This window comes from Anopheles coustani, chromosome X, assembly GCF_943734705.1.
Source record: "Anopheles coustani chromosome X, idAnoCousDA_361_x.2, whole genome shotgun sequence".
Classification (NCBI taxonomy): domain Eukaryota; kingdom Metazoa; phylum Arthropoda; class Insecta; order Diptera; family Culicidae; genus Anopheles; species Anopheles coustani.
Window position 1 is genome coordinate 4471804 of NC_071290.1, and position 14828 is coordinate 4486631.

At 53.6% G+C, this 14828-nt stretch overlaps 1 protein-coding gene across 1 annotated transcript; it reads right to left on the reverse strand.

Annotated features, from left to right (window-relative positions):
- Nucleotides 1-565: 565 nt before the first annotated feature.
- On the reverse strand, nucleotides 566-7585 carry LOC131268883 (cytochrome P450 307a1). The gene is made up of 2 exons (XM_058271173.1): nucleotides 7111-7585; nucleotides 566-1827 (listed from the first exon to the last, which is right to left on the reverse strand). The coding sequence occupies exons 1-2, from the start codon at nucleotides 7583-7585 to the stop codon at nucleotides 566-568; spliced, it is 1737 nt and encodes a 578-aa protein (XP_058127156.1).
- Between the last annotated feature and the right edge of the window lie 7243 nt (nucleotides 7586-14828).

Sequence of the window (14828 nt, forward strand, 5' to 3'; positions counted from 1 at the left end):
TCAAGTTGCATGCCCGTTTTTTTCTTCTTCTAATGCTATATTAGAAAGATGTTTTGTTTTTGCCACCTAGGCGTAGTCTAATTCCGTAGGAATTCGATTCTTATAAGTGGTACACAATAGAATGCAATTTTATGTGTGTGTTTGTTTGCTTTGTATGTGTGTGTGTGTGTGTTTTTGAAAATGAAAAATAAAAAGGTGCGAATGGATCAACTATGTTTGTGTGCTCATTGAGTTTAGGCAAGTTAGATACGGTACGTTGACGCATGCATTGTATGATATATACTTGGAAGGTTGCACAACTGCACAAGTGTCCTCTACTCGGCCAGTTCGGTTCTACTCTCGCTGATACGCTGATCCTTTGCTGTTTGGCTTTATATACTAGTTAACACCGGCACATTGCATGTTGAACTTCCGGGGCGAAAAACTGATCGAGCGTTGTTCGGCTTCAGTAGGGTAATAATAATTTATCGAGTCCACCGAGGATGGACGGGCCAACGTGGTAGGTTGCTGTATCCGAACGAACTATGTACATGATGTTTCGCATGACTGATCCAGCGCGTGGAGCTCAGCGGGTTTCGCCTGCGGTGCGGTGTGTGAAGGCGAGCGAGTAGGTGTCGGGCGGGACGGCCACGCACGCCGGGTACATCTTGATCTGGGTGGTGTCGTTCGAGTAGACGTTGTACTTCTGCAGGATGTTGGCGATGATGATGAAGCTGAAGCCGCGTACCAGATTCTGCCCGATGCAGGTGCGCTTGCCGATGCTGAACGGCAGGAAGTGCGGAATGTTCTTGCGGACGCGCTCGATCTGCATGGTGCGCTCGTTCTCGCTGCTGATGCGGTTCGTTTTGATGATGCTGCAGAGGTCTTGCCGCGCCGTCGGCGAATCGCCCAGGTCGGTGCGGATCTGCGCCAGCGTCGCCGTCTCGATGAACCGGCTCGGGTTGAAGCGCTTCGGCTCGTCCCAGTACTTCTCGCTGGTGTTCAGCTCGTAGTTGTTGATGAACACCACCGTACCCTTGGTGACGCCGTACCCGGCAATGCAGGTGTCCTCGGTGGCGACGTGCGGGACGATCGGGGACGAGGAGTAGCGCAGCACCTCGAAGATGGTGGCCACCGTGTACGGCATGCTCTCGGTGTCGTACAGCGTGACGTTGCGCTGGCCGCGCTCGGTGATCCGGTCGATTTCGCTCTGGATGTGCTGGCCGACGGCTGGGTTCTTCGCGATGTAGCCGAGTGCCAGCATCACCAGGTTGCCGATGGCCGAGTGGCCCCCGAGGAAGTCCTCCAGCATGTACATGATGGTGTCGCGCGTCACCGACGGGTCCTCTCGCAGGCTCTTCAGCAGTGCGTCGGTGAAGTCCCGCTCCGTGTCCTCGTCGCCCAGCGTCTGCTCGCGCTCGTTCACGATCCGCTCGAGGATGAAGTCGCGGATCTCCGCCGACCAGCGCGTCAGCTTGCTCATGTGCTTGTGGTAGAACGGCGCCAGCCACGGCAGGAAGTCCACCGCGTAGCCCTGGTTGATCTCCCAGAAGATCTCGTCGAAGTTGCGCACCATGTCGACGAACCCCTGGTCGTTGTAGTCGAACCGCACCGAGCACATGTACTGGCTGAACATGTTCGCGCACGCCTGCATGATCAGCGGCTTCACCTTGAAGTCGCTCCCGGGCGACACCACCTCGTCCAGCTGGTCCATGAAGCGGTGCATCTCCATCACGCCCACATCGCTCATCTTCTGGTAGTAGCTCGATGCGTCGCTCGGCGAGCAGTGCTTCCGGGCAAGGTTGCGCCGCTTCTGCTGCAGTGCTGACCAGTCACACAGGGCCAGAGCTGTGGAGGAGATAGTTGAAACGAAACCGATCAGTAAACGGGCCACTCGCGACACAATCCTAAACTGTATATATAGCAGCACGAAGCAGGACTTCAAGTAGGTCAAGTCCAGAACGCGCGTCATTCTACCACGACGCCACTTTGCTATTCACCGCAGCAATCCGCTGCAGTCCTTGACGCCTATCGATTGGCGGAAAGTCAGAACCCTCCTGCTTCTCATCTTCCTTCTCCCATCTTCCAACCTCCCCCCCCCCACCTCTTCGGAGCCGGTCCACGCTAATCCATAGTCGTATCCGCATGCCAAGGATGGGCGTACCGCCCGTTTAACGTTCTCGCAGGCTTACACGAGGTCGCAGCGTAAGCCAAATCATCGATTCCAACATCCAACGTGCCAACGATTCCCTGCCAAACGTACCACAAGGTGTTGTCGGCGGGCACTCATTCCCCGAGCACGCTCTGGCCGCTGAAGGACATTCATTCGTTCGATATGGCAATTTTATCCTTCCTCCGTTCGCGACCGAAAACGCACATCCACACACAGACACACATAGACACACACACAACCCTTTGTACTGTTAAGGTGGGAAGAGACTGGTTTTTGTTTTGGTGCGGTGAAGTTGTGTAACCGCAATGCTTCCGCCTCATAATGACACTGGAAGAGGACGTTTTGCCTGCCGTACAAAAGTGAAGGCAAACACATTGGAGTGGAGTTGTCGACGCTGGTAGCATTTAAATTTTGCACACGGAGCGACCGGACCTGGACACACGGGTAGCATCTACTTAAAGCGTTCGACCACTCGCTGGAGGCTGGGCGTGCTGGTCGGTGTCATGTGTGTAAACTCAGGAGACGTGACTGCTAACCTCTCGTCGGCATGCCTATTTCGTTGAACTCTGAGCGTGCTCTTCTAGAGTCCCACACCTCCTACACTTCTAACTACCATTGCTAAGTCATGACGTTGATTGGCTTTTTTACATCGACATTACTGTTGCACCCCACCCCAGCCGGCCCGTCTCGAGCTGTTCGATTGCGGAAGTCAGGGCTGGTCAACCGGCATACATACGTCAGCCACAGGCTGGCCGAGAGCGAGCTCGAGGTCGACTCTGCGTACAGCACATGGGCGCAACCTTGTCGGAGGTTGCCAGTTTCGCTATCTTCCCACACCACCGATCGATATTCTCGTGCCATTGGCCCTGCGACCGACATATGCTTGATCGGAACTGTACCTTTCTTTCTCTCCTTCCCCACCCCCATCCCTCTCATATGCTCGGTAGACAGTTTTGTCACTCTTCTGCGCGACTAGTCATCCAAAGTCCCCCCTTTGGCAGAGAGGGCTCGACGACCAGTTGCGTCGATTGCTAGCAGAGATGCGAAAAGGTGAACCCCGACGTCCTCCGGCAGCGACAGTGTGAGTCACACCGAGCTACCAAGAGTTGTACGAGTGCGCATTGCTTGTTCGTTGACGAGTTTTTGTCTTCGCACCTCTGAAAGAGGAAGCTCTGCTTGGAAGCGCGACCTGTGTCTATGAATGAGCGCGGTTCCACACCGCAGCCAACTATCAGGCTATAGCAACTACCTCAACCCTTGCTTCCTCGATTGGGCACCACAACGGTTAGCTGAGCACTATAATTTCCGCGGCCGCACACACTGTTGCCGATAGATGCTGACCCACATAAGGCCTATTTTCATTAGCTTTTCCCACTGACGTCTGACCCACTGCTGCCTCCAGGGAGTTCCCTCCTCTTCCACGATCCACGAAAGATTCCTTAGCGCATCACCGGTACCAGCCGGTTTGTTGCGCTTTCGATCGTAAACACATACATGAATATGCAGCGTGGCAGCTTGAATTAGTTCGGAATTAAAAGCTAAACCCCCCCCTCCCCCTCTCTACACACAACCGAAAGACTTGCACCCGGTGCTTGTGCCGATTCTACGCTACGCCTACGAGCAATTAGGCTCGAGCCCCGAGGATCGGGGGTTCGCCGCGGTGAAAGGGAAAGGAAAATTAAATGATTCCGTTCCGATTACGGTATGAATTATTCACCAAGCGCTTCCGGGCGGCGTCCAGCGGAGTCTTCCTAGCGGTCGGCGGCTCTGCTGGTGCGCTCTACATCCGGCCCCGGGCTGCAGATTTGCTGCAAAGAAGAACACCAAAAAACCCGAGATACGCTAGGCAGAACGCCGCTTCGTTCACGAACGTCACGGCAAAGGTTGCTATCAGCAGGTGTTCTGAAGCGAGAGACCTTACACCGCGCTCCCGCTCGGGCTGCAGGGATGTCGAACGAGGCGTGCCTTCCGTATCAGCGCTCATGTTAAACTAGGTGTGAACAACTACGTACCCGTGCACGGGTGTTTTGCCCTTTTTTTACGACGCCCCACGCTCACTCATCCGTACTGACGGTTATGATTGAGGTATGAGATTGCTACCATTTCTTCCACACGAAGTAACATGGCCCTATCGCTCCCTCGTTGTTCTATCTACCTATCGTGGTGCATTAGGCATTAGATGCAACCAAGCCTTAAGCTCCAATTGCCTGGTTTAAGGAATCAAGTCTCTAGATCGACTCCCAAATCATGGAGAAGCATCTCGTCTATCAAGCTGGGGTTCCCCGAACAAGTTTTTGGAGAACCTAACGATGATCCGCCGGCTAACTAACCAACAACCGGTTTACAAAAAAGAGCGACCACAGCCGAGGTGGCGGGTAGATGTTGTTTTGCACTGCACTCAAGAATGCACTTTCCGATGTCGATGTCGTCATAGGTAGGGTTGCCAGAAACTGGGCCCATACAAACAGGCGCATGCACGCACGCCCACATACTCTGGCATGCACATAAGCGCGCGGATATACAAATGCATGAATCGACGATTGCATCGCCTTACCGCCTGATGGGCCTGATGTCTGCTGACCTGGGTAGTTTACCAATGTACCGAGGGGTATTCGTTTTTTTTTTGCGCTTCCACCGCCGTGGTCAATGGACCGGCGACCGGGGCGGATTGCACAAAGCGCCAAGCGGAAGCGGCCACCACCGGTCCGGGTAGGCGGGGGGTTTCGAATTTCTGGAGCAGTGCCTACAGAGCAGTTAATGCCTCGGGTATGTGAAGTACCCCCTTCCGGCCGTGCGCTCGGGGATGGTGTTTGGTCTGCTGGCAGAAGAAACTGTGCGGACAGAAGTCCCGTGTAAGCAGAATGACATGACAACTTGGCAGCCAGGAACCCGACCGACCAAGCACGTGTTTGGCCGTACGTTGCTAGTGCACCGCAACGTCGACCAAAGTGTAGTATTTGCGCGCCAATTTGTTTCATTCCAGAACCTACCGGCGGGACTATGTCGACGAAGGTGCGACGAAGGGATTTCGAAGAGCTTCAGAAGCTGTCCCCAACCCATTGTCGAATGTTTATATAGGGCGGAGGATAGGGACGTGGACGTAGTCTGACGCAAGTCGGTATCAAATAGCGCTATCAGAATTGGGACATCTCCCCACTCCTTAGCCGGTCTCTCGGACTAAAGCTGAGATGTTGGAGGATCCCACCAAAGACGTGCATGTAAACCGAGCCGAGTTTTGGCGTGCAAACAAATTCAGGTTGCTCGTTTTCAATTTCTTCTCTTCTTCTTCTTCTGCTTTTCCCTTTCCGTCTCTTCGTCTTCCGCCCCAGGTTTGGCGAAAGGGATGGATTTTAAAATGGCGGCTCTAATTTTTCAATCAATGTCGTCGACAGTTTCCCCAGTTTGTTTTTCTCGTATGCGTATATTCGGGTCAAAGTTGGAACTCTCCCCCTCCCCTCCTCCTCCTTTTCTCTCTCTCTCTCTCTATCTCTCGCTTTCGCCATCCCTTTCCTCTTTTCCCTCCCACCCCACTCCAAGTGGAAGAAACCTAATCCCCGCACCCGCGGATCCACCATTTTCCCGCTTATCCTCTACAACGGACCCGGATCCTGCTTCCTTCGCCCTCGCATCTGCCCACCCTATCCCCCGGACATGCCACCCCGATTGTACCGTGTTCGCGTATCCCCACCGTTGATCAGCTCCCCTTCAGGGGTGGAGGGCTTTCTCTGTATATCTCGGACGTTCGCTTCGAATTAGGAACCCTGGTGGCCCTGGTTTTTGAATCGCCTCGCGTTCCTCCACCTCGCGGTGTTAAGGCGTAACATCGAGCTGCCAGGTCACCCACCTGTTTCCTCCTCCTCATCCTTCGCCAGCCACAGTTCATGGTGTCTTGTTAGAAGCAAAAAACAACATGCCAACCAGTGAGTTCGCGCGCTTTTTGCGTGCTTCTCGCATGCTACCCCCCCCCCCCGTCCCGCCTCTCCCACTTCCCCACGTGCGCGCAGCATGGCGCCGGCGATGATCACCCGCATTGGCCCCGCAACCCTTAGAGCGGTAGGGACCGCAGAGAGCACATCCAAACGACTATGGGAGACGGAAGTATCGACGATCCGGTATCCCCAGCCAGGGGATAGGGAAGGGGAGCTAGGGTGCCCTGGAAGGAGAGAAGCCCAGCGCAGCAATTGGAGCGGCAACGGGCGGTGGGCGAAAACAAGGGTTCCCACCACCCCCCGTCAACCCCAACCTCCTACTCCACATGGATGGGGAACGTACGGATTTCACTTTCTCTGGCCCAGATTAAGGCCAACCCCTACGGCCACGGCATGTCATGCGCGACGCTGGCTCCGCCGAGGCGCCAGCGCGCTGCACCATCGCACTCGCGTGATCCCCCCCCCCCCCACCGGCCCACCCCACCCTGTCCCCCGCTTTCCCCCGGGGAGCACCACCGACGAACGCAGGCCGTAGAATTCCGCGGTGAAAAAGGAGATGGCGTTTCGCAAAAGTATAAACCGACGAAAAACGACTCCCCGATGGGAAACGACACTCCATTTTCGGTGGCCTGGATTTGGGCCTCCCCCAAAAAAGATCCGAGCAAAATCCTCATTCTGTGCTGCATAGCGAGTTGCGAAGAGCTTTACCCACAGCTTACGCTAGCGGAAGTAACCTCGAAAGGAAGATTTTAGAGTGTGGAACTCGCACTCGAAACCTCCAAAAAAGAATATAAGGATTGGATTCGCACTGAAGAATTGAGAATTTGAGGAAACGAACTCAGAGTTGACCTCGGTGTGGAATTCGCACTAGAAGGAGTTAATGAGGAATCTTAGAAACGAATATCAGGATTGGAGAACCTCAAAAAAGAGTATCAGGAGTTGGAATCGTTCAAAAAGATTGCACATTTGGACGCAACGAACTTGGACTTGACCTAAGTACCATAGGAAAGTGGAAGCGTTTCTACTTACAGTTGTTGCGATCGCCACCGAACAGCTTGTGGAAGCGCAGGAAGTCCGGCCGGCCGCCGAAGTAGCGGCCGTTCTGGTTCAGCACCTCCCGGATCAGGTCGAGATTGTTGACGACCAGGCAGCGGGTGGAGCCGAGCGTGATGCTGTACAGGTCGCCGTACTTCTTCGCCAGCGCGGTGAAGCCCTCGAACGGCACCTCGTACTGGCCGAGGAAGGCGAGGCTGCCGAGGATGGGCCACGGGATCGGGCCCGGCGCCTGCGGGAACGTTACCAGCTCGGTTGTTGTGGCGTTGGTGGTTGATTGTTGCTTCTGCTGGTGCTGCTGCTGCTGCACGACCTGTGCCAGCTTCTGGAGGCGCCCGGGTCGGACTGTTTGCAGGCGCACCTTGCGGTGCCATTCGTACAGGATCTTGAAGTAGCACACCACGGACAGGATGATCGTCAGCACGGCCAGTATCAAACCGGTGTAGGCCATCGTACCGCTCTTCAACTGCACTCACGCACGCTTAGGAATGTCGAGAGGGTGTTGCGAGGCACACTGCTTCCAGGACACTGCTCACACGTCCGTAAGGGTCCTTGGATTATGTTCTTCTGGTGTACACACCCGAGACCACCGAGACAAACACGGTTCTACGCCGCGCGCCACAAACAACGGAACTGACACAAACCTCACCTTATAAAGAATAACAATTCCAACTAACGGGGGCAGGGTGGAGGAAGGAACAAATCGACAAAAGAATAAACTATGAAGGAAAACTTACTGCAAAATAAACGCCCTGGGAAAATTACACCTAAACAACATCAACAATCGAGTATAACAAATAACAAATTGAACTAACTAACCGACGCGAACAGCAAACAGAGGAAAAAAAAAAAACAACAAAAATAACTTTCTTCACGCCTAGTTCGCTTATCGCACACGCGCGCACGTGCAACGGGTCCCTCACAACGCACTTGTTCTTTCCTCTCTCCTCCGGTGAATGCCGACTCCGGTTTTTTGGGAAGGACTCTTTGATCGTACGGATTTTGAGTGCAGGATCGCCAGGAAGCGGTGCTGGTGGTGGAGGTGCAGCAAGGAGCGAGAGCTGTGTTGTGCCCCGGATGTGGACGGGCTTCCGGTGCAGGGCTAAGGGAGCTAATGGTCGATCTACACCTGATGCTCCGGACGCTCTGCCTCTGCTGGAGTTGCTGAGGTTGCACTAGAGCTACTTTTCCTCGCTGGCTTTGTTTTGTGTGTGAGTGTATGGGTGTTTTTTTTATGTTCCTTTAATTGAACTTTTCACCCCCTTTGTTTTCCTTTCTTGCTGGCGGATCTTTTCTATTCTGACTTCCGGTTCTCGTTTCTCGTGCCCGTTTCCTGTCGGACGAAGCGCGCACCTATGCCACCGCGGATGTATGTTATGTCGTGCGTCCGATTTGCCTCCCTAGGGTGCCGATCGACGATTAAGTACGAAAAAAGTTAGACTGATCGAGTGCGGATTATGCGCCAACGTTTATATAGAGTTTCCGTGCGGCGTGCTGGGTCGGTTTCGCTGCCGGAGTGACGGTGGTGGCGATGCTGCCGCATGCTGCCTGTACACCGCCAGCGGGCTGGCAGCACACTCCCGGAGAGAGAGAACGGACGATGCGCGCGCGCTGGCCCTGTAGTGTGAGAGGTACGCGCGCGCGCACGCGCTCGTGCGGGTTGCGCGTGCGCCGACCAAAGATCGCCCTCCGAGATCCGATCCGACGCGAACCGCGGCGTCGAGCCTCGTGGGAGAACGGGCCGGCGCTGTTTTTGGACGTCGCGAGCGAGCCTCCGCCGAGCCCCGTGCGCAGCCTGTTCCGAGCCGCGGCGAAAGAGCCCGCTCTCCTTTCTCCCGCGCGTGACAGAGAGAGAGAGAGAGCTACAAAGAGAGCGGGACAGCGAGTGAGAGCGAATCTGGGAGCGATCGGATCGGATGGTTTCCAGCGCCGCGCCTGCGTGTGTGTGTGTGTGTATGTTTGTGGGGATGCCTGCGAGAGTGCGTGTGGGACAGCAGGAGAGTGCGCGAAAGAGAGCGGCGCACCAAATCAGGACGAAGTGAGAGCGAGAGCGAGGGCGAGCGAAAGGGATGAGCTCTGGAGGATGAGAGCGAGGTCCTAGTAGGCGGGAGCGAGAAAGCGGAGTGCGATCGCGATCGTTCGGCGGGGGTGGCAAAGCAAGAAGAGGATCGATCAGCACAATTAAACGCGCTACTGGAGCCACCGTGAAAGCCTCGGGAAATGGCTCGTTTCCATTTCTCTGCCTCAGGTCCTTTCTTCTTCTCTTTCTCCTTTCGCGAAACGAGCCGCATGGGCTCTGCATGGGAGCACTAAGTAGGCAATGTCAGCGGAAACTTCCGATTTTCCACCTCAGGTGTACACTAGGGCAGGATCTGTTCTACCCGAACTCACTACACACCGCCAGCCTCCACTATTTCTTTCTCTTTCCTTTGACTTCACTGACTCAGGAGTTCAGGAGAGGAAATCCTTTAACCGGAGTATAGCATAAGACATCCTGCGGAAAGATCTCACCAACCTCTCGTTCCTTCTCCCTCTTACAAATGGGTCAGTGGGTAGAACAGAGAGATAAGGCCATACGAGATGAAAAACGTTTGTAACACCTTGTTGCTTGTATTTTCCCACCGATGTGATAACTTGATCTCGTCCATTGAATATTTCCTTCTTCCACATTTGCTCGTCAGGCAATGTTACGGTAAACTCCAATAAGCATTAAAATAGTGACAATCATAAAAGATATCTCTTGCACAGCAACCAACAATCTGTGGGGGACTGAGTGGAAATGGTAGGTGGCGCGACCCACTTCCCTGCCCGGCGAGGTCTATCATCATATCAGTAGGCCCAGTGTAGTATAGATTCCTTCGGAATTCAGCGAAAACAGGGATAGAGCGTACTTCATTCAGGTGGAGGCAGCACGCCCTGCTAATTATAAGAAGAGCAGGAAGAGTGGTAGCAGTGAGGGCTCGGAACGCCGCATATAGGGAACGTTCTGAAGGGTTCGTTCTTGCCGGTTGACCATCGGTGTGGATGGGATAAGCGGTACGAACGCGGTGTTAAAAGAGAAATGAAGGCAAGAATGGTCACGAATAAGAAGGGCATCTTCTCGGACGGGTTAGCACAGAGTGTGGAAATGCGGGGTGGGGGGTAGGATAGCAGGATAAGAGAAAGAATGGTGAGTGTAGGAGAAAGCGAGAAGAAATTGGTGAAGCGACCCCGCAGAATGTAAGAATAGTATAGCTAGGGCACACGATCATGTGAGAAAAATCATTAACAAGAGAAAGAGAGACTTGAGCTGGTATGCGGAAAGGCAGCAGGAGGCAGGGGGTAAGGCGAAAAGAAAGAGATGATGGAAACTACTAAAGAGAAAGAGAGTGCTATGGCAGCAACGTTAAGCAAGTGCAGCTACAGAGAAAGCCAAAAAAGCAAAAGCAGCCAATAAAGTATCTAATGACACTTTTCAAATTCGTCATATAATAATTCTTAGAGGAGAGTTGTGGAGCAGATGGCCGGCCATGCGGGATAATGATCTTCTAAGCTAGAACTACTAATCAGCGAGAATGTTAGCTACCGATAGGTCGTACAACCAGTTCACTTTCAACCGTTTCTCCTTTGCTTCGTCCGCGTACCGAGGCTAGGGTTATAAAAGGTTCTTGTGAAGCCGGTAAGTCTGGATCGTTCTAACCCACATCGTGTAGATTCTGTTACCAAAACGTCACCGAAAGCCCCGAATACCAGAGCAAGAGTCCGTGCGAGGGCCAGGGAAAGGTATTAATGAGGGGTGTTACTAAGTATAGCCTATATAGGCAGAAATCTTTTGGCAGAATGTTCTCCCGGACGTTGCTAACCCGGTTGGCGGTTTAGCACCTAGCTACAACCATTTTTGTAGCCTACCTACGACACCACTAAATGATCTCATTTATCGCCCCATTCTCCGTCTGCCTTCGCGCCTCCGGACAGGCTGCTAGATGAAGGTGGCTTTGCGAAGCCATAACCGAAAATAAAAGTTCTGATGTCATACGCGCACCACAGGTGTTCGCAAACGAAATGGGATGGGAGTCCGACGAGGAGACCGGTCCCGGTCAGTTGAACAAGTTAAGAAGCTGGGCCCCATCCCACGGGAAACCCTCGGACGAGACAGCAGAAACTTGTCCGACAACTTGTTTCCGAACGCCTGACGGCAGGGTACCTTACTCAGATTTGCCGACATTTACCATCCGTCCGGCTATTAGAATCGAGGTTGAAGAAAGAGCGGCCCCAGTGCACATACACACGCACCGAGCGCGCGTGCAGACGTCATTATCTATATGTCCAATGCAATGCGAACGACGTCACGGTGGCAACACTGATACGCGAACAGTGTCGTAGCCTACCGTTCGTTATCCTAGTCCGAACCCGTAGTCCTATGTATGCTATTGCCTATGGCTGTCTGGTCAGCTGGAAGCGTGTCCGCTACTGTACAGCGATCCCTTGCGGTGGTCCATATACGTATAGAAGCTTCATTCGATTGGACGACGAATACGACGACGACGAAGACGGTGGCGAAGACAGGCGAAGCTCATCGATTTCGTTCGCGCGACTCCCAATAACCGCCAATTAAAGGTCGTGGTGCGTTGGCGCACCAGCCGCAGCAGTGATTGAGACGAGATTTAATCAGTCGCCCCGGGTGATTGGACTAGCCGCCCTTCCGTGCACTGGTGGACTGGTGCGATGCATCCGTTTGCCACTTGGTTGTGCCAGTCGGAGTCTTCCTTCTTCCACTTTGCCGGTCCGGGAGTCGAACTCGGACTCCGGTCCGGCGGCAAATTTCCCAATGCCAGAGGTCAGGCTTGCGCACTTCATCGAAAGGCCCCTCCCCGGGCCACGTCAGCTGAACCAGAACGACCATCAGTTCTAATCAAGTGCGTTCCGCGAATGAAACCCGGGCGCTGACCGCACGATGGGTAGATGTACGACAGACGCAGCAGCAGCAGCAGCAGCAGCTGAAACAGCAGAATAAAGACGAAGAAGAACACAAAAAAGTCACGAACTCACGCTCCGCTTCATCCTGCTACCGGTCGCACGTCCGCTTGGCGTTCCCTTTTCACCGACGATCTAGCGCCCACTAGCCGGCTCTAGTACCTGGCGAGCTAGCCTTCCCTTTTGCCTGCCACGCTACGGCTACCCGGAGCTGGCGGTTTCGTCGTGCCGTCCTTTCGTGCAGATTCTGTGGGGTGAATGCCCGCCCACGGCTAGAGGAACGGCTACGAACGAAACTAAGAACGAATCGTAACAACGACGAGCCCCAACCGAGCGGATGCCGCTGAGAATGGTCACACGGACTTTCTCTAGCGTCGTCCCCCGGGCACCTCTATGCGAACAGCGGGATACTGATCATCGTTGCTGGCGTTCGGACGAACCGAAAGAGAACTCGAAATCGTTCTATCCGCTATAGCGAAAGCCTGCGCTGGTAGGAAACGCTATATGGCCGCTTCGGTTCTACAGCGGGCACTCGTGACGGGCCGTGCGAGAGTGCTGGGACACCCAACCTGCCATACTTGTCAAACGTGCCTAGGTGGGCCGCCTACTTTGCTTCCGTCCAAATTTTTGCTTTCTCTTGTATACCGCGAGTCCTCACGATAAAAAAAAAAATTACATCTCGCTAATAGACTAATGTATGCATAGCTTCCAGCTATAGCCAAAAAAGGACAGCATAGAGTGTGGCACTGTAAAATTTTGCTCCTAACGCTGCCCCATTAAGTCATATAACTGGCACGCTGCGGACCCCAAAGAGTACCGTGACGATACGGCGAAGAAAACCCTTTCAGGCAGTATCCGCAATCTGGCTGGACGCTGGAAAACTGGTTTCAATCGTATCGGTCGAGAACGTAACCGAGCCGCCGTGAGGATCGCCCGGCTAATCAGCGTGCTGGGTAAAATAATAGGCACCCTGACGTTGCGAGCCAACAGTGATGCCAATTGGCTAATCCTAGTAACGACTTCGGTCGAAAGGTACTTACAATTCCTCGGAGTCCTCTCGTGCTTAGCATTGGATACCGGCCAGTTTTTTTTTGCAAAATCTTTTATACTTCAGCTATATTTTGAACCTTTTTCAATCAAGACGTTACCCAGCTGCTTTCGCTTGGAAGGATAATTCTGACGCTTTTCCTTTCGCAGTTATTTTGCCAAATTGTTTCGTCACGATTAAGGTATAACTCAAGAATGATGACACCTGCTTATAGTGTTCTATACGCCAACATATGAACGAAAGCAAACGTCATCTGTCATTAGTGTGACCTGATGCTAGGAACTGGAGGTACTCGAAAGCTATGTTCACCAGCGCCGAGAACTGCAGCAGAAGTCTGGAAAAGACCCCCTTCTGGGGGTTGGATCTGTGGCTGTTCTTTCGTGCGGGGTGTGTGTGTGTTGGAGGCACGCAGCAGGAAGGAGGAACAGGAGATTGCTTGATTGGGAGGGTAAGTGAAGATCAGACGACAGCCAAAGGCGAAGTGCGCGACGAAAGAAAATCAAAAGTAAAGGAAAGGCTACCGATCGAAACCTGTTTTTCCAGCTCCTCCCGGGAGGGTGTTCGCGATCGAGGAGAAAATTCGAAACACCCTGCTCTGGCACACTTGCTGGCAGCTGGCGAGATGAGGGGTTGGGGGTGGTTGCCATCGGGGGAGATGTTTGTAACGACGGACCCCCGGGACCCCCGGGACGACGTCCACCGAGAGAGAAAGGACCACGGGCGGTCCCTCAAGTGAGAGCGGTTCTATTCTTCGTCTAAGAATAACACGGTGGAAAAAGAAATCGCAACACCATCCCGGCAAACCCCCGATGGAAGCGTTGGTTCCCCCCGGGGGGAAGATGGTCGATAAATTTATGCGTTGCCATTCTCGTGCGACTCCGCTGGCTCCCGATTTGGCGACTCCTCCACCGAACCGGTCGGAATGGTAGGATTATGTCACCCGGCACGAAGGAGCAGGATCCCGGCGTGGCGGTGGGACGATGGAAAAGTGGTGAAAACGCCTAGTCACATTTTTCGCGATATCAGCGAGATTGGATCGCGGGCTGACGTCAAGGAGCTGAAAAGAATCAGGCAGGCGAAACAGAACCTCACTCGGTGGAAAGGTTGCGCCGAAGGACCAGACGTCATGCTCATCTTCTACCAACTCCGGCTGCCTGCGAGTACTTCCCCGACATCACTTTGCCGCAATTGTCAGCAGTTAAGCCCGCTATCAGCTCTCACTCATAACTCGTTGCTCTGGAGTGGTCAATCAGGAAGTCAAATTTACGTGTCGGTTTGTCCCCGTCGGGACCCCGTGCATCATCGGCATATTCAAGGCGTCGAAGGCGATAGATTCTGGCGCAATAACAGCGATGCGCAATCGTGTTGTTGTGCGCATATCCGAGCGCAACCGGATCCCTGATTGAAACGCTTCCGTATTCCGCACGTTTCAAGGTTGCAAATCTACATTTCTCCCACTTGAGCGTGCACGGGTGACTCGCTGAAGACCTTGGAGGACACTGTGGAGCACTCTATGACCTATCGAGGGTGACATATCATACGCCTCATGGCTGGTGACACTTCCATTGATTGCGCAAGCAAGATGATAAAGCTACAGAGTTACATAAAAATACGTGTTTGATAGACTAAGGAGATAGGCTAAACTAGAACCAAGTACCAAGAAGCGCCGGGCTGATCATCATCAATCGCTGAC